Here is a 27437-nt window from a genome sequence, read left to right as displayed (position 1 = left end):
AACTAACTAATTTATATTTTGTATTTTAATAATCTATGAACTATTTTCAAATTTTATACTTAATTAATAGTTTTAAATAGACCTGAATTTTAAAACCTATCTGCATTTTAATTTATTCAAACAGTTCAAAAGAATTAAAACATCATAAATAAATTAATCAAAAATAATTTTTGACCATTTCAATAAAAATTAATTATTTTTTAATAAAAAAAATTAAAAATTCAATTTAAGGCTTTTTTGAATTTAAAGTTTTATCAGACTAATATTTAAGTTATTCATAAAATATGTAATTTTAATTAAAATTTAAATTAAATAATAACTATTTAATCTCAAATAAAAAATTTTAGTAATAAATTTTATACAATATTTACTTATGTACAGATAGATAGATACATTAATTTACTAATTAGATTTATATAGATTTTATAATTTATGTAAAACTTTAAATGAAAAAAATAAGAAATATCAAACAATATTATTATTTAAACTTAAGTTGTGAGATAGATTGCTCTCGTTTGTTTTTATGCTTAATTTGTTTTATGATTAATTTTAATTTTGTTATTTAGATAAGAAATATCCAAATTTTTATATTTTCTAAGATCTAGTTGGGGTGCTTTACTGCTTGATCAGAGGAGATGATTATTGTTTTTATTGTTTAGACTTTTATTTAGTTGAATCTACTTTCAAATCTGAAAGCTTTAATGGCTATTTCTTAAATTTATTAGGTGAGTTATTACTCATATTGCTAGCATTTAATGATATGTTGTTTTTAGATATGCTACTTTGCTAACTTATCTTTAATAATTTAGTTGATGCAGAGAATTCATTTTTAATCAAGTTCTATTGCTAATTTTGAGATGTAGATTACTTTGAAAAAGGAGAATTAGATTTATTTTATTAATTTTGCTTTTAGTCAATTTATCTTAAAGCTCTTTTAGACAAAGAGGAGGAAGATGATGATTAGCACTCTTATTATGATTAAGACAGTTTGTTTGATGATTTTATCTTTTGATCACATGTTTAAAGTTGTTGAGTTTTTTCTTAGCTACTTTATTTTGGCTTAGGAAGAGGTGTGTTAGCACCTAGTATAGAATTTAAGATATTGTAGCATTCTACCATATGAGACTATATAGCTTTCTATTATAATTTTATTATATGCTATTTTAAGATTTTATCAGTTTCTCTAACTATTCTCTCTTCTTCATTTCCGTATGCCTTTGAGGGATCATAAATTCTTGAAGAAGGTGACTAAAATCCTTATGGGATTTAATTTTCTTTTTCCCTTATATCTAGAACTATTTAATCAGCTAATGTTTATACAAGATATTCTACAATAAATCTAATTTCATTTTTTAAGCATACTTCTAATTCATTTTTCTTATTTAGTTGAAGTTTCAACTCATTAATTGTATTTTCAAGAACATTTCTTTAGTGAAACAATCCTAAATATTTACTTTTGAATTCATCTGTATTCATATTTGATATATTTAATCCATTAAACTAGTTATCTTCCTCTTCTTCATTAAATAAATGATTCTAAGCTGCATTAAGCAAATTTTCACCACTTATATTAGACAAATCCATAAAATTTAACCAAAATTACTAAGTATTTTGAGTATTTCTTCCAACTGGACTTCTGCTTCTACTCTAAAATCCTTCTAATAATTTTTCTTGATCAGCCTATAAATTATTTTTAGGATTTTTTGAAGTTGTACTGTTCATCTTTTAATTTAATAATTTTAAAATATTTCAACAAAAATAAAATGAAAAAAAAAAATTTACTAATTAATTGGGTGAATTTAAAAGCTAGGATTTATTAAATTCTACAAAATTAATATTATCTGAAAGCATCTTATCCTCACTCAACAATTTGCTTAAAGGACTTTTCTCTCTCTTTTGCTAATTTGTAGTAGCTTGTAAGTTTGATCCGTTCGATGAATTAAATGGAGAAGAATTACCTTAGATCATTTATATTTTTTAACTGAGTTGTCTTATTTTCATATCTTTATTTAAGATTTCTCTAATAATCATAGCACTTTTCCTCTAAAAATCCTTTTTTAACCTATCACTATTTGATTAAATTTCTGAACATTTCGATGCTAATTCGGCATATTTAGAAGTCGACTATTTTAACTCATTGTCTCTTTTTAGTTTTAGTTCTTAATAGCTTTGTTAAACTTCCTTAATTTTCATTTAAAGATGCTTAATATTAGCTGCTTGCTATGCATATTAAACTTAAAGAGAATCATGTGCCAAAGAAATTCCTTGAAGTTGTTCAATAGTCCTTTCTTATTCTTCAATTTATGAAAGGAGACTTGACTAGGCAGTAGCTTAAATTTTTTATTATTCCATTTATTTTTATAGAGTCTCAGCTTGTTTAAATGCAGATTCCTTTTATTGTCTCAATAGAATATTTTCTTCATTTAATTTCTAAAGCAAATCGCTGCTAATTTCAGTGTTAGAAGCATTAGCTTTTTCAATCAAATTTTTCTCAGTTAAAATTTACTTAATTTTAGTTTCAAACGAATCAACTGTTTTTGTTAAGAGCAAATTATACTTCTGAATTTCCTTTTCAGTTTCTGTTTGCATTAAAATAATTTCGTTATCATGATTTTTTTACATTTAGTCTATTTGTTATTCTAAATTTGTAACTTTATTTTCATCGATTCCTAAGGCCTATTGCTAAAGCTTTTTTATTTCTTCACCTAGCTAAAAAATCTAATAATCTTTTCTTGTCAAAGAGCTTGTGATTTCATTTATTTCGATATTTTTTTCTTCTACTTTATTTTTGAAATCTTTTAATTATAACTCTAAGGAAATTTTCTAATTTTCTAATTCATCGCACTTCTTGATTAACTCTTTTCCTATTTATTCTTATTACTTCTATCTATTGTTCATTTGTTCCCTTAATTATTTTATTTCTTTTTCATAGAAATCTCTAAGTATTTCACTTCTTCCAGATTAAATACTTCCTTCGGCTTAGTTAGGTTTTTCTTCTTGAACTTAACTTAAAGCTATCATTAAAGAGTCATTTAATTTTTTTTAGACATCTTCTCTTTCCTAACTTTCTTTCAATTATATTTGTAAAAAACTTATTTGCTATCTATTTAATGCACATTCTTAGCATTTATAGCTTTGTTCATTACTAATTTGATTAGAATTTTACTTTTGAAAATTCAAATTATTATTTTGTGGAATGAGCTACTTAGTATACTAACCATTTGTTCCCTATAACTAAAATTAATCTTCTTATTTTTATAATAATTTTTACTAATCACTGGTAGAATTTCCTTAAGGGACTGTTAAAAAATTATTAGTAACAAAAGTACTTCCCGATGGGATTTACTTTATTGAACCTTGCGAAGTTTAATTATTTAAAGCATTTGAAGTAGGGAAATAGGTACCACTTGACCCTTAACTCATAAGAGACCATTTAATTCCACTTAAATTATTAGAAAATAAGTCACTTTTACTGTTATTAATATATTCTTAAATATTTATGTTGCTTGAAGCTAACACTTAGCTCTATCCATTTAAGTAAGTATTAGGATTGACTTATTAAGAATTCACCCCATAATTATTTGGTGTTATATTATTATTATTATTGATGTAATTTCCGTTGGCTCCAACAAATTAATTTAATTACAATTAGTTGTTAATAAGGTTTTAATTTAGAGTATTGTTACTAAGATTATTTTAGTCGTTAAAACATTAAACTTAACCAAAATTTCCTAATGGGGGTTTCAAATTAAAGTTTATGCTTAAATCCTAGTCGACTCCAGGACCGCTTTATTGTTGAGCATTATCAGAGTAGCTTTTCATATCATTCACGCTGTAACTTAAACTACCTGGAGTATTTTGTAAATAGTTATTTTCTTAGATTTTTTATGTTTCATTATTTTCCTAAAGCATCTGAAAAGAATATCTTGATAGAATTTTATCAACTTCCTCTCCTTTGTAGATAAGAGAGTCATTGCTTGACTCTTCAGTTTAAATCCGCTTATAATCTAATTCTTGCAATCTTTGCAATTCACTAAAATGATTATCTACTTTTTATTCAGAAGTTTGTAAATTCTAAGCATTTGTTTACTTGCTCGTTACACAATTACTCTACTAAGGTTAAATCAGTTCTTAACCTTCTTGCGGCTTTGGTCTACATTATTATAAAATAATCTATATTTGATCCTCTGAAATAAATGATGTATTTTTCTAACCATATCCATTTCCACTTAAAGCTTAATTCCATTCATAGTTAAATGTTTATTAAAAAGAGTTTCCGCTTGAATTATTAAAATTAAATATATTTTCTTAGTTGTTTTGCAAGTACTATTAAGATTGATCATTATTTAAGTTTTAAACATTGTTGTTCTCCGGAAGATGCTAGAAAATATTTTCCAATGGATTATTTGTTTATCCAAAACTACACTACCTATTCATTTTAGACAAAGAAGCAATTTTTACTACTTAAAAACTAATTTTTTTAGTAGATATTTTCTTTCACTGTTAAATTGAAAAATCTTTGAATTTAAATAATTAAAGGAATTTATGACGTTTTAATTAGTTTGTTTATAAATTTTACTAACAACTTTTCAATAATAATTATAAATATTAATAATAGTAAATTTATTTTCTTTAAGTGATCTCAATAAGAAAACTTTGAACAGTCATATTTATCAAAAAATAATTCAACCAATAATAATCAATCTTAGCTATAAATTAGCATAGCAATAACATATTTTAATTTATTTAAATATAGCTATACTTAATTTAATAAAAAGCATAATTTTTTAGCTCCGTCAAACCTAATTTTATTTAATAAAATATTTTTTAAGCCAAATTTAATTAAAAGTTCTACTTTGACTTTTATAGTTAAGACTTCATTTAACTGGTTTAATTTAAGGAGTGGGTATTCATAACCAGTATTTTACAAAAAAAATCTAAATTACTTAAAAAAGTAATAAATTTTAATACATAATTAATATATTATTAGTATTTTGTTTTATGATAAGAAAAGCAAATCTTTTAAATATATTATTTTTTTATTAATTTAATAACTAAATTTTAAGTGTAAAGCATTTAAAACTAAAGCAACTTATATAAATTAATTTTCAATTTCTCTTCAAGTAGAATACTTTATAAATAACAAACATCCTCTTCATGACATAAGGTTATTTTATTTAAGGTTTTTAACTCATATTCATATAAATGTCTTTAAAAATAGTATTTTATTTTGGTAAAGAGAGGATTAGACCTAATGTTTTTTCTGATCATACTCCTATGTAATATATTAACTCTTTTAAAATGAATATTTGGTATTACAACTTACCTTCCAAATTAGAATAAAGAAAATTTCTTTTCTAGGAAAGGATATAATCAACTTTGACTCTAAGGAGGAGAAAAAAATGTTTGAAGATTACATTGAAATGATTAAATTTGTTCAAGAAAAAGACCTTTGTTTTAAATAAGTTGTGTGCTCATAAAATACTGCTTACATCTTAGATGGTATATATAAATTTAAGGAAGATAATAGATAAAAATAACAAATTTGTTTAAGCTTTGATTATATCGACAACATATCTTTATTTTATTCAACTAGCGAAAGACGAGCTATGGGTATTTGGTGAAGGAGGCGACGGTTAATTAGGGATTAGTAAACTAAAATCCGTTTTAAGACAACCAATTAATATGAGTAGATTTTAAAACAGATATTTTACTAATCTCTCTTGCTACTCAACTCATGTATTAGCTATTTCATGTAATTTAAAATAAGTTATAACATAATTAAGGTTATTTTTTATCATAAAAAGCCACTTTTAAACTTTATACTTGGGGAAATACAGAATATGGATGTTAAGGTATGTATTTATCATTAATATTATTTATAAATAAGCTTTGTAAATGAAACTCTTAAACTAAAATATTTAAATGAAACTTTGCTTGATGAATTTATTATAATTATTTTAATAATAAACTTAGGAACTATCATGCAAAATAAATACATTGTTGAACCTGAAAAAGTTAAAAAAAATAAATTTGAGGAGTACATTCCACAATAAGAATATAGGTAGCAGCACTTTCTTTCGAAAATGAAACAGCTCTTAAAAATATTGCATTTATTTAGCTAAAATAAATTTTTTTTTTTTTAATTAGTTAATTGAAAGTAACTCATGTTGCTACAGGACCTAACTTTTCTCTGGTTGGAGTTAATAAAAGTCATCTTTTCTCATTCGGAAAAGAAGATAAATGTAACATTTATTGCAAACGACATCCGTTTAAATTAATTTTTTTTTCTGTAGCTCGTCTTGGATTGGGATAATTTAATATTGATTATACAGATAAAATATACAAAGTTGATCTACCTTTTTCAGTAACCACTTTATACTTAAATGAGGGAGAATATTTATGATATATATTTTTAAGAATTTAACAATAAGAGGTATTGCTTGTGGAACTAATCATTGCCTTTTATGGGATACAGAAGGATAAATTTTTTCTTGGGGAGATGGTTCACATGGTAAATTAGGACATTCAAGTGTAAAAGGAGGATACAATTACATGATTGTGAATCCTCAAAAAGTAAAATTAATAAGCTAAATTAATACATAATTAAAAATTATTTTTATTTTTTTACAGATAAAAGCTTTAGAAGATTAGAAAATTATATAAGCAAGCTGTGGATTTAATCACAGCTGTGCAATTAATTTTAAAGGAGAAATATATACTTGGGGGAAAACGATATACTCTAAGGAAAATAAAGAGGGTCAAAAAATAGTAATTTTCTTTTTATAATATGAATAGTTTTTATAAATTTTAATAAATAGGATTACTTGAGACCAAAAAAACTAAGCTGCTATATAAAATCAGAATAAAACATTTAAATAGGGACACATGCTATAAAAATATCTACTTACGGTAACTAAAATGCAGTTGTAGATGATAAAGGATATGTTTATACTTGGGGATAAAAGTAAGAGATTTTATTAAAATGTATGATAATATTTTTATTTCAAAAAAATAGCATAGATAATTGTTTAGGACATGAAGATTCAAAAGATTACAACTATCCAGTGTGTATTGAGGAATTAACTGGGACAAAATGTATAGATGTTGGCTGTGGTGAAAATTTCACTGTGGTTATAGCTTCTGAAAAGATAAATAAATAAACGTATTACAATATTAAAGAATTTTATTCTGGAATTTTAGAAAATGCAAAAGAAAAAGTAACCAAAATAAAAGATTTTTACCAAAAAAAGATTACTAAAACTATGAGTAACAATTCTGTTTTAGATAAAAATACTTTGTAAGCTCTTAACAGAATGGGTAGCATAGTAGGGTCTCCAAGTGTTTTTACTAGAGGTGATTCACCTGTTTTTAAACCAACAGAAAAATAAATTAAATAAAATTTCATCGCAAACTTTCCTATAAGTTAGAAGTCTTAACAAAAATAATTCAATATACCTAATTCTGAATAGTAGATGAGCTAGAAAGTTTCCACAAATACTCTCAACAAAGTAACTTCAGAAAAAAGATAAGCTTCTTTTGAATCCTTCTCTATAAATAGAAAAATAAGATAGGCAAATATAGAAATTAAAAAAACAAAAGGTAAAAATTAAAATTTATTTCGAAAAGATATATTTTAAAATTATTTTTCAATTTTTGGAAAAAATAATATTTAATTTTGGATAATAGGAGAATTTAATGGTTACAAACATGCAGCAAGCTTATCTCAAAATAAATTTAGACCTTTAATCAAAGAGAGTGTAGATATTAGCGTATAAGACTTACAAAAGTAAATAAAAAAAAAATAATCCATGATTTAAATGTTTTTTTATTTGAAAAGGGAAATAGTTTTAGATGAAGTGACTTAAAATTTGCATTTTGATGACGATGAATTTATTTTTCATGAAGAAGCAAAAAAGTAAGAAGAAAGGAAAAATGTTAAGAATGATCCTAGAGAATTCATTAAAAATAAACCTAAAGGTGTGCTAGTAAATAGTATTTTTAAGGAATAGATAGAACTTATTTACAAAGAATATAGCACAACTGAAAAAAAAGAGAATTTATAAGAAAAATATCTAAAAAATGTTAGACCAAAGTAAGATGATTTCTTTAAAGCGAGAATGAAAACAGACTAATCAATCAGATAAAAAGTAATTTATTTTTTAAATTATATTTTAAAAAAATAAATGTAACATATTTTTATTTGAAAATTAGTTCAAAGATGCTAAGAAAGATTTGTCAATAAGTAGTGTTTTTGTTGCTGATAATTAAAGTACCATGGAGAATTAAATGTAGGATACATTCTCAAACAGTAATTCAGCCCACTAACAAAAATATTAGGTTAATTAAAATTTTATTAAATGTTCTCGTCCCCAAACTACTAGTTCTCAGATATTGCAAACTACTATTAGCTAAAGATCGATTTAGCATAACAAATTGTTTAATCCAACAAGTGGAGAATAACTTTTGGAGCTTCCTCAAGGTGATTTCCTAAAAAGATAAAAATTTTTGTTGAATCAGTAATTAATAGACTAGAAAAAAGAAAAGTTAACTTCAATTGCTGTCTTGAGAGATTTTAGAACAGAACTTGCAAAAAAGAAGAAACAAGACATCGAACAAGAAAAGTAATAAATTTATAATAATATTTATTTATTTATTGATAATTTTTGACTAAAAAAGATAAAAGCTAAGAGACTAAAAAAGAATTGAAATATTCATAAAAAGTAAAGAATACTAATAAAGACTGCTTTAAGAGCAGTAATTTTAGCAAAATTCTGACTCCATTCGAAATAATTGGGCTGTTTATTTAAATGTGGAGATGATTTGTGCAGCATTTAAAAAATTGGCAGAATTAGGTAATTTAATTTAATTTAGCTTAATATTTTTTTATTGTTAAAATAAAAAATTTTAGGTTTATAAAATCTTAGAAGAGAGTTTGAGCTAAAAGTTAAGCTCAGAAAAATGCAATTTTATATTAGAGATTATATGATGAGAAAAAAAATAAAAAAACTATCTACAAAATAAATAATTATCATGAGAAGAATGATTTCATGCTGGGTAAAAAGGAAGTAATTGTAAAAACTATAATAGGCAACTAAACTGGTTGTCTTGCATTGTATATAAGAAAAAATTAAAAAGAAGCTAAGAGTCAAAATTTCTGTCAAAAGAAATTAGATTATTTACGTTCAGCATTTTATGAGATGGGCTAGAAAGTCATTACATTAATAGAGAAAGATTTTAAGTTAAATATGGGATACACACATTTTGCATATATTTAGATAATAAATTATCAGCAGAAACTTAGATGGCAAATAACTCGATTTCTACAGGAACAAATTTTCTAATATGCTTACTAGTTACACTGCTGTTAAATAAACAAATTAACATTAAAATTCGATATAAGAAAAGCCTTTTTTGAATAGTTTAATTTAAACTTAAATTAATCTTGAGCTCAACACAAGTTAGTCTTAAAAAACTAGTTAATTTCAAAATTTATAAAATTTACAGACTTTGAACATATAAGATTTCCAAACCGTAAATGGCTAGATCGAAGATTTCGAAACATATCTCAGAGGTAGATCCAACTAGACAAGCTAAAAAAATGCTAAATAGAATATGCTATAAATGAATAACGTACAGAATGTAGGTTTCACAATCAAGGATTAGCTTGATGATGAATCTATTCATGAAATTATTAAGAGAAAAGCTTAATAAAATACATTATTTGGAGGTCTACTAGAATAATTGTAATCATAATATTTTTTTTAATTATTAAGATTTTAATTATTGCATTTTTTTAATTATTAGAAAATTCAAAACAAATGTAAGAGACTCTTAAGTAATTAATTATGAAGAAGAGGAACTTTTAAATTTGGATACTAAGACAGATTCTAAATCTAGAAATGTGATATTTAAAGATCAAAATCAAATTAGTTAAGATGGAGAATTTAAATAGAATAGAACCACTAAATTAGAACTCAAAGGAAATCTCTCTAAATAAAATGATTAATCTTTGAAGAGTGCTTCTTAAATAAATGAATTATCTGATTCTAAGAGTGATAGTTCAGAAGATTAAATAGATGAAGAAGAGTAAGAACTTACTAAAAAAGTACCTAAGTCTAAACAAATGCAGAGAAGAAAATAAGTTTTTAAAAGGGATGAATTTTCTTTTGCAGATACTCTTCTACCGTTTTCTGTGCACTATTTTGATTTACTGCTACCCTCAAATTACTCTATAAGGATAGATTCTTTAAAGAATCAAAACTAGTAAGCTCTACAAGTTGCTAAAATGGCAGAAATTACTGTGAAAAAGAAAATCATAGAAAGTATTTTGATATTGACTCGCTCAAAGTATGAATAATAAATCAAATAAGTAAGTAATTTTCATTTCAGTTAAAACAATAAAAAATATTTTATTTTAGTATAATCAAAAAAGAAAAGATTTCATTGAGGCTAACAAGCATTTAATTAATTTGGAGAGAGCAAAGTAATCAAATTAAATTAATTTCGCTGAGGTTGTTTATTTATAAATTTTATTTAATAATAGAATTATGTTGCTCACACCTGCTGAAACTTTGAGAGGAATTCATAAAAGAGAAGATGTTTAATATGCTTTAAAAAAGAAATAATATTATTCATAGTAACTTTTAAAATTTTATAATATTTTTTAAAAATTATAATATTTTACAGATAATAGTTATTTGACCATCTTCCATTTGAAGAATTGAAATAGATAATTGCTGATAGATTACCAAATGCTCCTAAAAGGCCTGCTTACAAAGTCACAATAAATTAAGAGTATTGATTTGGCTATTCTTAAAAAGTTCCATCATAATAATAATTTATTTTTAAAAAGGTTATTCAGGGCAAGTTTTCATAAATATGTTGAATCAGTTAGAAAATTAATTTAAGAAATAGAAATTAGAGGTATATTTAAAGGAAAAAAAAAGAGAGATGTTTCAATAATGAAAAAGAATAATGATACAGAAAATGATGAAGATCAAGATGCTTAATAAATTAATATGGAGAAATTGTATTAGATTTTTAGAAACTTCGAAAGAAATTTCAAAATTTGAATATAATGAACAATATATAAACTGATGAATAGATAAATTGATTATCAACTATTTTAAAATGGATTTAATTTAATTATGTACAATTAATAAATAAAAAATAAAAATTATTAACTAATTAACTAACTAACAAACTAACTAGTAGTATTTATTGTTAACTATTTCACTAATTTCTAACTGAATTAAAATTAATATGATTTAAATATTTTTCAAGTTATTCTTCTAAATTTTTATTTAGTTGTTTCTATATTTTTAACTCTTTTTGCAACAACTTCGTCTGCCCTTCTTACTTCATCATTTAAGACTAAAGTCTAATATAATTTTAAACTTAAGAGTTTTAAATTAAAATAGCATTTTTTCTCTTCAAATCATCAATTATTTGATATAAATTTGTTATTTCGTTTTGTTAGATAATTTTTTGGTTGTTGCTAAACTAGTTATTTTATTATTAAATATCATTTTAAAAATAATTTATTGAATTATTGTCATTTTAATTTTAAACAAAATTATGCTAGTTATTATTATTATTATTTTCTTAATTTTTTGGGGAATGTAAAGTATTGTTTAAGTTTTCTTTACTGACTTTACTCTTTTCACCTGATTTTATGGTTTCATAATTTTTTTTACATATTTTCTCAAAAGAAGAATCTCTTTCAAGTCCTTTAACAATATTTTACAGCAATTATTTTTTGTATTGTGTATGATTTGTTACATTAGTTTTATCCTATAGTGGTAATTAACATTATTATTCTAATGATACTTTTTAAAACTAATTTTAAGATTAAAAATTTAAATTTTTAGTAGAAAAATCTTGAGGAAGCTAATCTTAGCTAAATTCATGTGGCTTATTTATACTTTCAATAGATTCGAAAACAATTTTTATTGATTCACTGCTTTCTTATTAGTTTTAATTCATATTTTTCATTCTTTATTGGTTAATTTAGCTGTAATTTTTAGTTTTCTTTTATTCACTCTTAATATATTTGCTATTTTGGATATCTTCTTCTAGAGTATGATTTATTTCTTCACTTCCATTAATGGCTATTAAGCTCTAGCGGAAATTATTTTCGTCAATTAAATTGATTGATTATTTATTAGAAGACTTAATAGGAACAGAATTGTAAAATTATCTCTATTATTCTGTCTAATCTTAATTTATTTGAGAAATCTCCAATTTAGTTTCCTTATTTTGTTAATTATTTTAATTAAAAGCTTAACCTTCATTTTCACTTTTTAAATCATCAAAGGTTCTTCCATTTTAATAAAATATTTTATGGAGAATGTCTTTAGTAGGAGATTTCAAACATTTAACTGATTGCTATTAATTTAGCGAGTTTTCATTTTTTTTTATGTTCTAGGTTAAAGAATTTTATGATGAAGATTTTTATAAGTTATTGTGAGTAAAATTTTTGTTAGAATTAGAATTTGTTTTGCTAATTAGGTTAGTTTAGTTTAATTAATTAAAATTGCTAGTATGCTAACTATTTGTTTAGTTTAATAGAGATATATTTTAGTGTTAATATTTATTTAAATCAATTTATTATTGTTAAATTTGTCTACTTTTTTGATACTCTTTACCCTCAAAATTTGCAGAATTATCAACTATTTACAAAATGCTACCTATATTTCCATTTAGTTTTTTTTCTTTGAGTGGTTGATCATTCTTATTGATGGTGTTTTATTAGAAGCGTGTTGATGAGCTTGAGTTAATAGGTTAAAAAAGTATTGCTTGGTTTAGTTACTATAAATTATTCTAAATTTAAGATTAGTTTTATACAGATTATTGATGGGATTATGATCTTTGTGAAAGTATACTTTATGGAATATTTTCTATATTGCTTTAAGCGAACATCTTCATATTACAAATTTTGCCAATTTGCTAATTACTAACAAAGTTAAGCTTTTGTATATATTCATTCATCCTATCCGATTAAAGATTGCTTGTCCTAAATCCAGTAGAATTATTATTTTCTTTTTGATAATTACTTGCTAATTAATTTAAAAATTAATCTTAATTTTAAGGGTAGAAGTTTTTAATACTTTAAACCTAATTTTATAGTTAAATATTGTTTTGTAATATGTTTTAATTAAAACATGATTGCTGCTCCTGATGAAAGGATTTATTGCGGAAACTACTCTGATTACCTGAATCTTAATTTGCCTATTTAGGATTTTAGGAAAAGTAATTTTATGCTAAACTTGAGTTTTAATTATCTTGGCAAGGTGTATTATACTTTTATTATGAAGACAGGCTTTGAGATTTTTTAAAAGAGTTGAATTCACTTTCTAAAACTCTTGGTATAAGTTAGTTTTCTATGTTCTGCTTCTAAATTGGAGTAGAAAAAATTTCTTTATTTTGAAAAGTCTGTATAGGAAATTCTGATTGTTATGGAATGACCTGTGATGCTATTTTTATACTCCCGTTCTACTTGAGATTTGAATGAGATGATTCTTACCAAAAGTTATTGCTATTATTCCTATAAGTAAGTACATTGGATTTAGATCTTTAATGCACGTTTGCTAAAGTTTGCAAAAGAGGTGACTAATAGTAAGTTGTTAGCTCGTTAAAGCTTGAGTTGTTCATAGCACTATTGCAGCTTATATCTTATTTTTTTGTAAGCTAAGTATAGCTAGTTTAGTTTTAGAGATTCTCTATAATTTTAATTGGTGATTTATTTGAAGTCATTCAATTTAATATAAATTTTGTTTTATTATTATTATCATAACAAATTAAATATACTAAATTTGATTGATTTTCTTAATAATTTACTTAATCAAGATATTTAAACAATTTTTTTAACAGAAATTAGGATTATTCAAAATAGTGATTTTAATATTAAATTAATATTTCTTAATTTACTGGATTTAAAAGTCATTTTTAAAGAAAGGATGGTATTTAAGGATTAATTGAAATTTTACAAATTTTTAATGTTTGTTTCTGTAAGCTTTTACTATGATTATTAATCTTTGAATATTTTCTAATTAATTGTATCAAAAAATAAAAAAATAACTTGTAAGAAATAGTTTTTATATTTATTTTTAGACGAAAGCTTCATAAAATGATAACTCTTTAATTCTATCAATTTCTTGTTGATTCAAATAGCTAAAAAACTTTATAAATTTACTCTTTTGTTTTATGTTAAAGAAATTTTAAATCACAAATCTAAATAATTTTTTCTTATTTTTGAAAGAAATAAAAATTATAGTTAAATTTTTAAACAATGCTAATGTTAAATTGTATTTTCACTCCTAAAAATAGAAAAAAATAACAAATAAAAACTTAATGATGTCTTTCTCATTGATTTCTAAATAAAATATTAAATATAAAAATAAGTTAATAGTATTAGATTACATATCAAGTATTTAAAACTTTAATAATACAAACTAAAGAATATCATTTCCTTTTAAAATGATGTATGATATCTTAAAATATCTAAAGTGGTATATCAAATAATTTTTCTGTTTTATTTTTCTACTTCAATATAAATTAGATATAACTCATTTATCAGTAAAATTACAATCATAAATATTTCTTAAAAATGTAAATATAATAGTATAATTAAGCTATTTTCGTTAATCGTATTATATTAAATTCAAAGTATCTCAAATTTCAGTCCTAATAAAATAAACTATGAATATCAATTTTTTTTAGAAAAATAGATTTTTAAAACATCTAAAATGGTATTTCAAAAATTTTTTTGTTATACTTTTTTTCTTTAATATAAAATTAATAATAAACCTTTTAGTAATATAATTATTACATTAAATATATCTAAAAGCTTTTAATTTACTAGAATAATTAAAATTTTTTACTTTGATTAAATAATTAAAAAAATAAAATCAAAAAAGATGTGTTTAAAATATTATTTTATTTTAGAATAGTTTATAATAATATATGAAGTAATAGATAAAAGATATATATAGATTTTACTTTTAAACTTTTAGTTGATAAAAATTTGAAAAATAATAAAAAATTATCATTTGATATAAAATTAAAATCATAAATAATTAATGAATTCCAGAATAAAACCTTATTTTTAATTAAAGTTAAAGATATCAATTAAAATATTTAATTTGAGAATATAGAAAGATTAAATTTGAAAAAGGATAGAACTATGCTTTAAATCTAGATACCTCTATAAAACATATGTATTTAGACCACTTATTACTGAGTAATTAATATATTTTTTTTTGTTATTGCCTGTAATGATTTATTACTTAAAAGATTAATGAAATGAAGTGAATTATAGCTTAGAGTAAAAATAATTACAATTAAATCTTTATATAAGTTAAACACTTAAGCTAAAGTAGAAAAGAGGAAATTAAATCTTATATAAAAACAAAATTTATATTATAAAATATCTTAAACTTTAACAAGTAGAAAAAAGAAAGAAAAAAACACTTCAATCCAATAAGATATTTCTTTTATTAATTTTAATAAATAATTCTTTTATTAACATCAATTGTCCTTTTTACATTAACAAAACAATTTTATATGTATTTTAAAAATATCTAAATTAAATATTTTAAATTTTTTTAAGAAATTTATAAATAATTTTAATAATTACTATTGAATTATTGATTACTAATTGATGCATTGGATATTAATGAAATTTCGTAAAAAATAATACTTGAAAATATTACTAAAAAGTGAAATCTTAAATTGAATAAATAAATAATTTAATGAATAATTAATCAATCAAATAATCTATGAATAGTTTATTTTAAATAACTTTAACTAGTAATATTTACATAACCATATACTTAAAACATTGTAAATAAATAAACAAAGTAGGAAGAATATTTGCAAATTAATTGATTTTAATTAAAAATAAGCAAATTGTCAAAGCAAAGATACATTCATATCGTTTTTGTATTTAAAAGAAAGCATTTTGCTAAATAAAGCTCACAGATTGTTAATTTTAAACATACATATTACTTACTTACTAGATTAGACCATTATATATTATCATAAGCTTAGCTATACTTGTATACTCATATTAAAGTAGTTCTTAATTAGATATAATTCTTCTCTACCTCAAATGGATAATCAGTATTTATTTTTATTATCACTTTTATTAATTTGCATTCAAAAACTTTTTCAGTCCTACAAACAAGCAAGATCAATTTGTTAAATCATTTTTTATTTAGAAAAAGGTTTTAAGGTATAAACTCAATTGCATTTACTCTATTATTAGGATTTTATTTCATAATTAACTTTCGAATTGAAAGGAGCAGCGTATAGACGCATTAAATTAGTTAATTATAAAGTAGGTACATCAAGTTCTAAAAACGCATTTGGAAATGGTCTTTTTATTTAAGATGATTTCAAAGCAAACGTGCCAGCTGATGTAAAAAAGATATTCTCGAGTAAATAAAAATAAATAAATTTATTTAAATAATTGGTTATGTTGAGCTCTTTTAAATTTAGAAGAATCTTGTTTTTATTTATTTAATTATTTACTGGAAATAACAATTCAGAAAAATTTTTATAAATATGTTAAAGGCGATGATGATAATTTAGGAAGTATATCTACTAATTAAAATGATTTTGTCCTATCAGGATGTAAATTAGATCAATTGTTCAAATAAAAAAGAGAGAATATTTTTTATACAATCAAAAAAAGTTGATGAAGAAGAAAATGAATCTGAATCGATCTATAAGACATGTAGCGAGACATTACAAACATTGCCTTTATAAATCTGCCCTTATTGCCTCAAATGTAATATTTTTATAACTAATATTTTAGTTTAATGAGCGAAGAAGCGAAATACATCTGAAGCACAACCTTTTCCTTTTATTTATATTCATACAAATAATAATTTAAAAAGTGGTGAATGAGATTCCTTATAAGATTGTAGAATTTCACAAATTAAAAGAAAAAAAATTTGCAATTCATAAGTAATGTGACGAAGGAATCATTAGATTAAAGAACTAATATGAGTTTGTCAACACTATGTATACCTTTTAGTAGAATGAAGGACGGCTTTTTTCAAGTAGCTATTCTTAAGTTGGAAGACCAAAATTGCATTAGTCTCATCTAATTATGGTTGAAATATAACATCCGATATCAAATGCAACAATATTTAGTATTCAATAAATTTCTGATCTTTATCAGAGCCCTCATTCTGTAATTACATTTAAACAAATATCATTTACAAACAAATACTTTATTTTAAGAAGAATAAGAATTATAAATTAAAATTATTTTTAATATAAATGAGTTAATCTGAGTATTTACTTTTTTAAAATAAAGATGAATAATGACTATATAAAGCTTAACTTAAATTCAGGTCAGTTATATTAACCTTAATAATACATCGTTCCTATACATATATTTAGTTTAAGATCGACGGTCATTAACCTTGAAGATGTATTTATTATTAAAATATGAATTCAAAAAAAGTAAATGGGATTTAAAAATATAATAGAGAAAACACTTTGTAATTGATATGGTTATAAATCTTTCTTAGTTTGAAGATGGCACAGAATTAGAATTAAAAGGGGTAAAATATACAAAAAATAATATTGAGTAATAGTTTTAATTAATTAATAATTTACTTATTTAGAGAAAAGATGAAGTAGGAGAATTAAAGGTGTGCGGAATAGTTTTGGAAAAAAATATCAACAAAATTAATTCAAATAAAAATAATTACTAAATTCCATAATAATGGTTTTAGTAGGGTACAGGAAACAAATGTTTTGAGATATTTTCAATTGAGCTCGATTTCATTGATCCAGCGTAAATAATGAATTTGCATTTATAACATTTAACAATAAGTTAATTTTAAAGTATTGAAAAAGTAAGAAAGACAATTCAAGAAATATTTCCTAAATTGAATGTTAGTAACTAACCTTATACTCCTCCTCTTTCACATGGAAGTAATTTACATAAAACTAATAAATATTACAAAATTTATAATTTATGAAATTGTAGGTAATTCTCCTACGTTTAGCCCTTAAAGAGACATGAGTCCATCGACAACTGGGTGCACTACACCACCTCATGAATAATTAACATACTCACAAATCAAAGGCTAAATAGCAAATAAAGTTCAAAAAAATAAGGAATGGTCTATGGCAATCTAAATGCTCATCAAAAAGTCAGCTGAAAATAATGCTTATTATGAAATATAAGCAGTTATAGATGAAATTAAAGGAAGATTAGTTGAATTAATGAAGCACCACTATGGAAATTATTTTTCTAAAACTTTAGTTTAAGTCTGTACTATGCAGCAAAAGTGCATAATACTACAAGAAGTAAAGCATTATAAATTTTATTTTCTATTTTGAATAAATAATTTACATAGATAAAAGACATGTTCCCTGATATTTCTTAAGATCCCTAAGGAACTCATGCTATTTAATCTTTGGTAGAAACGATAAAGCTAGAAAATGAAAGGGAATAAATCCTTGTAATTTAGTGTGTTGGAATGTACATTATCCCTATGACTTTAGTAATGAAAAATACATTCTTATAAAAATTTTAATAAAGCAATTTTTTATAATTTTAAAGAATCCTAATGCTACTCATGTAATTAATAAAATCGTTCAGAACTTTACTTTAAACAATATCCTGTGTATATACGATGCAGTCATTAAAAATTTCAAAGAGGTGGTTAAAAATAAACAAGGAGTGTGCATTGTAAATTTTTATAGTTTTCTAAAATTTATTTTTTCTAAACTGATTTTATTGAATTATAAATAAATAAACAGATAAAGTCTTTAATGAATAGATTCAAAGATACAATATAAAAAAAATAATAAATTTTATAGCTGTTAAAAGTAGATATAAGAAATACTGTTATAGATAAATATGGAAATTATGCTCTCTAGGAGGCTATTAAAGTAAAAAAAAAAATTGTATTATTATCAATTCAATTAATTAAATATTTTATCACAGATATATCCGAATGACGAAACAGAATTCATATGCGATTACGTTTTTGAAAACATGATTATGCTAGCATAAAATTAGGTTTCATCTAATATCGTAGAATCGGTTTTACAGTTTTGCAAAAAGGTAATAATAATATTTTTTTATTTTAGAAAGATTAAAATTAACCTATTAAATAAACAAATAAAAATAGTAAAGAGCTAAATACATTCAAAAGATTATGGAGAACATGATATTACTATTTAATGATTCATTTGGTAAATTTGTTATAAAGAGAGTGATAAATTTAGTGGATGTTGACAATTTCTAGATGCTTTAGTTTAAATAGATTTTAAATTAATGTATTGCTAACAACCCAAAATAAGGAGCATTTTACACAAACTAAAAATCATAGATAAGTCCTAAGAGTAAAAATATGTTGAATTGATGTTTAGTTGTAAGCTTTTTCTTTTACCTATTTAAAAAAAAATTTATATACTATTAATTCTCAAGCAAAATGTTCATTTTCTATTAATATATTAGCATTAAAAAGTTAGTAAACTGTCTTTCTCATTTCTATTTATTTGTATATTTTAAATCAAATATTTTAATATCTATCCTAAAATCTAATAATTTAAGTGGAATTAAAAATATTCAAAAAGCATTATTAATTAAAAGCTAAACTAATTTAAAATCTAATTAAATCAGTAAAATACTAATTAATTATTAAAAACCCTAACATTTTCTTTATTCGATTTATAATGCTATCAAAATAATATTTAAAGTATTTAATTTATTGAATTATTCATATATTTTTTAAGTACCTTTAAATTAAATATAAAAAAAATAATTTGTAAGACTTAAAGACTAAATTTATGTTACACCTAAATAATATCCTGTTCATTTTTTTATTTAATCTAAAAGAATTATTGCATTTATAAATTAACTTAATAATATTTATAATTCAACCAACTTTGAACAAAAAATTATTTAAAATAAAATACTATCATTCAATTAAAATTAAATGGTCTGAATAAGTTTATTAACATTCAGATTTTTAGTACTTTTTTAAATTAGCTTTTTTGAGAATTAGTAATTCCAAAATTAAAAATACAGTTTTATTTTAAAAATTACAATTAAATAAATATAAATAATATGAATAAGTTTATCAATAAGAAGTTTTGTATTTTTTGTAGTTTAGATTAAATATGATTTGGTAAAATAATTTTTAACAAAATTTATCTAAAATATTATAAATAAACCAAAAAATTTAATATTTAAATAAATAAGTATTATAAAAAGATTTGATAGAAGATATTCTTATTTTTATGATAATATGATAAATGGTAATCATTAGTTAATTTTATGAAATTTTAGATAAGTATTTTAGTGATTAAATATCAATAAATTTTAATAAATATGAATTAAAAGTACTAATTTATTGTTGGCTATAATGAGTTTTAAACTTCAATTATCTTTTATGATACAATTAGATTATTTATATTTTATAATATCCATTCAATTTAAGGAAAAAATTATAATTTTTGTAAATTCAATTGTAATTTAAGTCATAAAATTTATATTCATTTATTATTTAATTAATACTCGTGAATTACACTAAAATCAATAAATAAGTAAGTTATGTCTTCAAGAAATTAATCACCTAGAGGAACAGCAACTCCATAAAAAAAAGTTTAAATTCAGACTTAGTAGGCAAATGGTGGGATAAATTCATAACCTAAAACACCTAAATCGCCATCAAAAGTCAGTTCGAGTAAAGGTGGAAGTAGATCACCACCTCACTCTCCAAGTTAGCCGTCAAGATAAATAGGAACATAGCCATCAGGTAGTAGAAGATAATCTCCGTAAAGTGGTTAAAGATCATCTTCAAAAAACATAAGAAAGTAATCTTTAAAAGGGAAATAAGGTGAAAAATAACCACCTGGGAATCAGGATGCGGCTTCTTAAAAGAATAATTCAAATAACAATAATAAAGTATTTTATGATAAAAATGAAATAAGGGAAGCAATGAGTAGTCCAAAGTAATTAGAGGATTATTGGAATTACTAGGAAAGCGTTTAAAGAAGAGTTTTAGATTATAAAGAAAAAGCAGATTAAAATCTTAGAAAAATAAGTGAGTATAATGATAAATTAAGGAGAATTTAACAAAAATGCTTTGACTTTGATTCAGTGAGAGATGATATATATAGTTATAAATCATAAAAAAGGTACCATAAATCTGAAACAGAAGATAGTTTTTAATAAACGAATGAAGACTAATATGATAAAAAGGGGTATTCTACATAAGTAAAGCTTTCTCCTTCTAATTAAAAGCAAGTTGGATTTGGCACAGATAGAAATAGGAGTTAAGATAGATAAGCTTTACAATACAAAATATAGCAGCATGAAGCATATGAAAAGATACTAAATAGTAAACTTAAAAATGAATAAAATTTGAATGATCTTGTTGAATTAGAGAAGAGTATCCAGCTTGAAAAAATGGGTTTGTAGTATTTCTCAAAAAAGATGGAAGATTAAATATATTTAAAGTAATAAATTAATGGAGAAGATTCCTTAAGGCTCAGTAATGATTTATATAATTAAAGTCCTCCTAAGAATCTTAAAAAGCATGTTGAATTGTAATAAGATAATATGCCTGAAGAATTTTTATAATACAAAAAAAGAAGAAATAGTACCACTAAGAATCAAAACGATAGATTTAATACATTTTAAACATACAATGATAAAAAGTTAGAGGAAGAAATACAAAATTCTCATTTAAAAGAATAATATAAAAAACATTAAATAGACAGGTCATAATTGCTTACTCCTGAAGAGAATGAGCTTATTTCTTCATATGAAAAAAAGCTAAAATACTCACCTAAGTCCTCTAAAAACCATAAAGATTTATCTAATGAAAAAACACCTAATAGCAATCATAAGTATGATACTAATAGATTAACAAATCTATAGTATAAGTATCTACTTGAAAAACATGATTATGAAAAATTTTTAAATGGGAAGCTCGATGTTGACGAAAATACAATTAATAAAAGTAATGCTTTTCATAACTAAAAAAACAATTAGAATGGATTATATTATTCTGATGGAAAATACAGAAAAAAGTCTATCACAAGACTAGATACGTAATAGCACGATAACATCATAAGAAACAGATTAGGTTTAACTGAGGATTTAAGTAATGCTGCATCAAGAAAAAGCAATCACTATCCTCATTCTAGCCTGTAATAGCAAAAGGGAGAAAGAATGAACACAAATGAAACCAATTTTACGTTTTTGCCAAATATTTAAGAAAATAGAAGAGTTTCTTTAGATACCAATTAATTAAATTAAAATAAATATTTGAGAAATTTAGAAATTGAGAATCTTTTTTAAAATTAATAAAAGAGTAACATATTCTAAAGGTATAGCACCCCAACAAATAAACATTACATTTATAATAAATCTTGATATTAAAAAAATATTTATATAATATAATATAGATTATACATATACCAAATTTATTTTATGTTTTACATTTATTCAATTTTTTATTAAGTTAAAAAAATTTTTTTAAATTAAAATTCTAAAAAAATTTAACATTCATTTATAAATATTCAAATTTACCTCCTTTTAATTTACTTTTTTTTTGAGAGTTAAGTTTTAATTAATACAAATTTTTGTGGTGAGGATTTCTTGAATATAAATTTTAATAAAAATTATAAATACCTTGTTGCAAATTGTTTGAGCAAATGAGTTAGAAAATAATTAGAAATTATATATCTTTAAAGATGGAATTCGATTAAATAAAAATATATATTTAAATTAAAATACATATTTTATAAGATTTTTAAACTTCAGGAAGATAAAAATAATGAGCAGTTAATTATCAAATAATAAACATACCCCTGAATTACTCGAATATCTATAAGGTTAAAACTGCTTCACCAAACACATAGAAAGTAGTAATAATTCTGTTGTTTCTGCTATTATTAAAGTTCCTTTAAAGAAGAGAAGAAATATGAATTCTTGCAGTGTTTCTAATAAGATTGTAGTGAAAGAGATTAAACACAAAGTTGAAGGATAGCATTGTGAATAGTGTTATGATTTAAAAAATGAAGTAGAAAAATTAAAAGAAATGAAGCATCCTCATATTATTGCACTTTAAGAAAATAAAATATATGAATTTAGAATGAGTTGTGCCATATTTTTACCTAAAGCTTTAGAAGATCTTTTTGATTATATGATTAAATATAATGTAGAAGATAACTTAAAATCCTTGAAAATATGCTTTTATTAAATTGGCTAAGCTATAAAATATTTACATCAAGTAAAAAATATGGTTCATGGAGATGTAAAGCCTGAAAATATTTTTGTTTTTTCAGAAGAAGAATTTAAGTTAGCTGACTTTGGTTTCTGTAAAAAATATCAAAAATTTGCAAGTAGAGAAGAATTTATTCGCTAATATACATCTAGATCACTTAAATATCATCCCCCAGAATTTGTAGATTGCTTAGAGTAACCAAATTTTAATTTAAATTTAATTGATGAGTATTCTTCCGATGTTTTTGGTCTTGGTGTTGCACTTTTTCAACTTGTTTTTAAGTAATGTCCATACTACGAAGAAGCTGAGTTTCAGTATAGCACTTCAACAGAAAAGAAGTAGCCTGTCCAACAGATTTAATAGTCAAATAAAGATTTAATTGATATTTCACAAGTAAATATTACTGGTATGATATCAAAAAGTCTAAAGCAAATTAATATTCACAGAAAGCTACAATTATCCCCAGAGTCTACAAACAATACAAATAAAACACCTGTAAATTCTCCATCTAATTCTACATCACCACCGTAGATGTCTGCTGTTAAAAAGAAAAAATAAAACAAACGAAAATATTATCATAGGCAAGATAAATTGTATGGAATCTTGTATTAACCAAACAATATAGAAGAATTTTGGAATCATTTTAAAGATGAAATTTAAGATATGATAAAAAACACTGATTTAAGTTAAGAAGATATAGATATTCTTAAAGATCTTATCCTAAAGTGTATAACTCCCTTTCATTATTTAAGAGTGGGAATAGATGATTTTTTGGCACATCCTTTTTTTTCAGACATTTCTGATAATTTTCAAAGTGATGATGAAAGTGTTTACTCTTTTTGAATTTCAATATTGGATAAAAAAACTAACTTTAAAAATAATTAATTATTCATTTATTTATTTTTATATTGTCATCCTGTATAAAATACTATTGTTTATATATTTTTAATATAATATAACTATCCTAAATTAGTTCAAATGTATCTATTCAATATTCTTCTAAGTATAAATCTTTGCATTTTTTTTTATTTACTTACTTATTTTTTTGTTTTACAGCAATTAATCTATTTAATTTTCACATGAAGTTATTTGGCATATATCCTTTTTATGTTAAATTCACCTACAAAGGAGGGATTACTATTCCTTGCTTTGGTTAACTTGTGGTAACTTGGTCTTGATATTATTAAGATAAACTATTATTAATTGACTATGACTTATGCTTTTATCCTGAAGAATTTAATCCAGATTTTAAGTTTTATTTTTATTGATATACAAAATAATTATCTTTATACTTATCTTCGAGATTTTATTTTTATTTTTCAGATTCTTCATCTTAGTTGTTGAAATTGTTATTTTAAGTTTATCTTTACTATTATTGATATTATGCTATTCCTGATGATTGCGTATATCTAAATTTATTTTAGAATTTATTGTAGCTTGTTTCATCTTAATCATCTATTCTATTTAAGTCATATAATTCTTCCTCTTCATCATCTTCATCCTCATCGTCTTCATCATTGATTTCATCTTCGTCCTCCACATCTATTTCATCCTCAAAGTATTAGTCGTTAGAATTAAACCCTCCTGTATTATCACCTCTCTAATAATCCTAAAAATTATTTTCTCCTCTCCCTTACAAGTTATCAATCTAATTTTATCCAATCTTGTTGATTGGATTGTTAGTATTATGTAGACTAGCTTCCAACATTGTAATATCTTGCTGCATTGAGGAATCATCATTAAATCCTACTTCTCTCATTAACTTAGCAAATCCTCTTAAGTACTACCTTGCAAACTCTTTGCCTATTAAATGGCTTACATAAACAATTAATCATATGTTGTTAAACTTTACCCATTTCAACAGGGACGTATTCATCTAATTCCTTAGCATCTGGAGCCATCAATCCAGCTTCTTCTCCACACTACTATAATAGATAAAAGAACTATTAAATTTCCATACCATTCATCATTTTTATTTTGAAAATTTCATAAAGTATCTTCACAGTTTGAATACCAATAAACTTTGTATTTCCCATCCTTTCAAACGTAATTGCATTTTTTTCATTTTTCAAAAGCATTTGCTCAACCCAATCCACTATTTCATTTTCACCTTTAAAGATGATATGTAAAAATTAAAAAATATGTTTTTAATCTAGAAGTAAATACCATTTTCCTTTTGTAGATATTAAAGTAATACATGAGTTGTAGCTGCTTAAAGCTAGCTTTAAAACTCATACGTTTTGACATTTTTCAAATTATTCTAGCAAAATTCTATAAATTTATAAAACTTCAAAAAAAAAAATTTATTCTGAAGTGATTTAAAAACAATTTTCAAACTAAATACTTCCTAAATTGAAAACGTCCCTGAACGACTAGAATTTAAGACAAAAAGATTCCCTAAATGATCAAATTGAAATTAATAATTCTCTGGATGCTAAAACTTTATAACTTCGCTAACAGTTAAATAATCTCTTTACTTAGATTTTAAATTTTCAAATTCTTTTTTCACTATTGGTTTAATACCTTTATCTACAATCTAATTTCCCATAATCAATTCAAAAAAAATTATAAATAATTGCTTTTTATGAAGAGAATCTTAATTATAAATTAAAAAAATAACAAATAACTAATATATGCTCACTCAGCATTAAAAAGATAATTCTTATAAATAGTTTGTATTTAAAAGTAAATAACTGAAAAATATTCAGCCATCAAATAGCTATTTTAAGTATCAATCGAAATTATTTTAAATTAATAAAAAAATCAAAATATAATTTAAAATGTCTAATACTGTATTGTCCTCTACTCTCACCCTCCTAAATATTAAAAATCAAGTGTTTTAATTGGAAGTTAGTAAATATCTAAGGATCCAATATTTAAAATGAAGGAGACAGGCATTTCAAAAGAATTATATTACCATATTTTTTTTAATTTAAATACAATTTTTATATAGCAAATTATAAACTACTATTTATTTAATATAAATTTCAATATTAAAAAAAAAAATTAACAATTATGTAAAATATGCTAAATCAAGTTTAATAAGGTAAATTATTGTAAATAGTGTGGCGAATCCTATTTACAAAAGGCAATACAGAATAAATGTAAAGTGTTTAGCCTTAAATTGACTATTTTAAATATACTAACAATCCTGTTTTCAATACTTAATAGATAAAAATACAATTTAAGCTCGCTTTTATCATGAATGCATGCTATATTTACATTATTTATGTGCTTCTAAATACTAGTTTTGAGCTTGATTTATTTTTTTTGGTAAACTATCTATGGCTACTTGTTATGAGCATAATGAATATAATCTTAGTTATACCAAAAATAATGTTAACAACAATGTTTAATCTGGCAATTAAAAATTCAAGAAACATTGATACCCTTGTTGAAAATGTAGAGCTTTTTCACTAAACAAAGATTTATATCCTAAATAATAGATTTTCTAAGTATATAGCTGCAGGTTATTGCTTGAGCTTCTTTATTTATGCCTTAAATTTATGGATTAACACTGATAATTCTTCTGATGAACTAAATTTGATCATAAATGCACTCCAAATAATATTTATTGCAAGAGTATTATACTCTATCTATTCAGACTTGTAAAGCGAAAAAGGGTTAAATTCCTAATAAACACAAATTGTGATTACTGAGTAAAGCTATACAATAACATAAAAAGAAATAGAAAAAATAAACGATTGTTGTTCTATTTGTATTGAAAACTTCGAGCTTAATTAAAGCGTACTTAAACTTGAATGCTAACATATATTTCATACACATTGTATACAAAAATGGTTTCCTATTTAAAATAAATGTCCTAATTGCAATTAATATATCATAAGATAACTTTGAAGAAAGTTAGAATTTGATAATATAATCAATTTAATTAATTTTTTTATCTAATAATTAACTGTCTTGTTTTATATGTTTAAAATATTTTTAGTTTTAATAATCAAAGAAATTTCAAAAATTTTTTTAATAATTTTAGAAAGATCTAACCAAATTTCTTTTAAATATTCATAATATTTTCAGTTTAAATTAAAAAAGTGAAAAATTAAAATAATTCGATACAAATTATACAATTTATTTCATGATATTAAGCGGCTATTGTAATTATAATTAATTACCAATTTTCATTCGACCTTACGTTATTTTACT

At 22.9% G+C, this 27437-nt stretch overlaps 7 protein-coding genes across 7 annotated transcripts; 4 read left to right on the top strand and 3 right to left on the bottom strand. All coding sequences in view use genetic code 6, as the record gives it.

The window, feature by feature from the left end:
• Positions 1 to 465: 465 nt before the first annotated feature.
• On the bottom strand, positions 466 to 4437 carry TTHERM_00535920 (hypothetical protein; the record flags this gene model as incomplete). The annotated part of the gene is made up of 2 exons (XM_001023501.1): positions 466 to 1722; positions 1783 to 4437. 2 exons carry the CDS (start codon positions 4435 to 4437, stop codon positions 466 to 468), a joined length of 3912 nt encoding a protein of 1303 aa, XP_001023501.1.
• Positions 4438 to 5001: 564 nt separating this feature from the next.
• Positions 5002 to 11075, top strand: TTHERM_00535910 (hect domain and RCC1-like domain protein; the record flags this gene model as incomplete). The annotated part of the gene is made up of 22 exons (XM_001023500.3): positions 5002 to 5167; positions 5222 to 5279; positions 5339 to 5502; positions 5597 to 5755; positions 5808 to 5855; positions 5977 to 6064; positions 6151 to 6245; positions 6297 to 6367; positions 6421 to 6576; positions 6634 to 6771; positions 6822 to 6967; positions 7019 to 7602; positions 7690 to 7789; positions 7841 to 8150; positions 8215 to 8624; positions 8680 to 8855; positions 8912 to 9746; positions 9808 to 10372; positions 10422 to 10486; positions 10547 to 10639; positions 10690 to 10797; positions 10856 to 11075. 22 exons carry the CDS (start codon positions 5002 to 5004, stop codon positions 11073 to 11075), a joined length of 4755 nt encoding a protein of 1584 aa, XP_001023500.2.
• Positions 11076 to 11235: 160 nt separating this feature from the next.
• On the bottom strand, positions 11236 to 13758 carry TTHERM_00535900 (hypothetical protein; the record flags this gene model as incomplete). Its single annotated transcript, XM_001023499.2, has 1 exon — positions 11236 to 13758. One exon carries the CDS (start codon positions 13756 to 13758, stop codon positions 11236 to 11238), a length of 2523 nt encoding a protein of 840 aa, XP_001023499.2.
• Positions 13759 to 16114: 2356 nt separating this feature from the next.
• On the top strand, positions 16115 to 19397 carry TTHERM_00535890 (pumilio-family RNA-binding repeat protein; the record flags this gene model as incomplete). The annotated part of the gene is made up of 16 exons (XM_001023498.2): positions 16115 to 16125; positions 16224 to 16237; positions 16332 to 16442; positions 16579 to 16638; positions 16700 to 16795; positions 16905 to 17203; positions 17330 to 17446; positions 17505 to 17579; positions 17643 to 17815; positions 17867 to 17955; positions 18011 to 18333; positions 18384 to 18530; positions 18590 to 18718; positions 18790 to 18921; positions 18977 to 19096; positions 19164 to 19397. The coding sequence occupies 16 exons, from the start codon at positions 16115 to 16117 to the stop codon at positions 19395 to 19397; spliced, it is 2130 nt and encodes a 709-aa protein (XP_001023498.2).
• A 1193-nt stretch (positions 19398 to 20590) lies between these two features.
• On the top strand, positions 20591 to 22420 carry TTHERM_00535880 (hypothetical protein; the record flags this gene model as incomplete). The annotated part of the gene is made up of 1 exon (XM_001023497.1): positions 20591 to 22420. The coding sequence occupies one exon, from the start codon at positions 20591 to 20593 to the stop codon at positions 22418 to 22420; it is 1830 nt and encodes a 609-aa protein (XP_001023497.1).
• Positions 22421 to 22823: 403 nt separating this feature from the next.
• On the top strand, positions 22824 to 24116 carry TTHERM_00535870 (kinase domain protein; the record flags this gene model as incomplete). The annotated part of the gene is made up of 1 exon (XM_001023496.1): positions 22824 to 24116. One exon carries the CDS (start codon positions 22824 to 22826, stop codon positions 24114 to 24116), a length of 1293 nt encoding a protein of 430 aa, XP_001023496.1.
• Positions 24117 to 24348: 232 nt separating this feature from the next.
• On the bottom strand, positions 24349 to 25857 carry TTHERM_00535860 (hypothetical protein; the record flags this gene model as incomplete). The annotated part of the gene is made up of 4 exons (XM_001023495.3): positions 25618 to 25857; positions 25440 to 25560; positions 25126 to 25383; positions 24349 to 25076 (listed from the first exon to the last, which is right to left on the bottom strand). The coding sequence occupies exons 1-4, from the start codon at positions 25819 to 25821 to the stop codon at positions 24349 to 24351; spliced, it is 1311 nt and encodes a 436-aa protein (XP_001023495.2). The 5' UTR covers positions 25822 to 25857.
• Positions 25858 to 27437: the final 1580 nt, after the last annotated feature.

This window comes from Tetrahymena thermophila, assembly GCF_000189635.1.
Source record: "Tetrahymena thermophila SB210 genomic scaffold scf_8254428, whole genome shotgun sequence".
Classification (NCBI taxonomy): domain Eukaryota; phylum Ciliophora; class Oligohymenophorea; order Hymenostomatida; family Tetrahymenidae; genus Tetrahymena; species Tetrahymena thermophila.
This window is presented reverse-complemented; position numbering and strand designations above follow the sequence as displayed.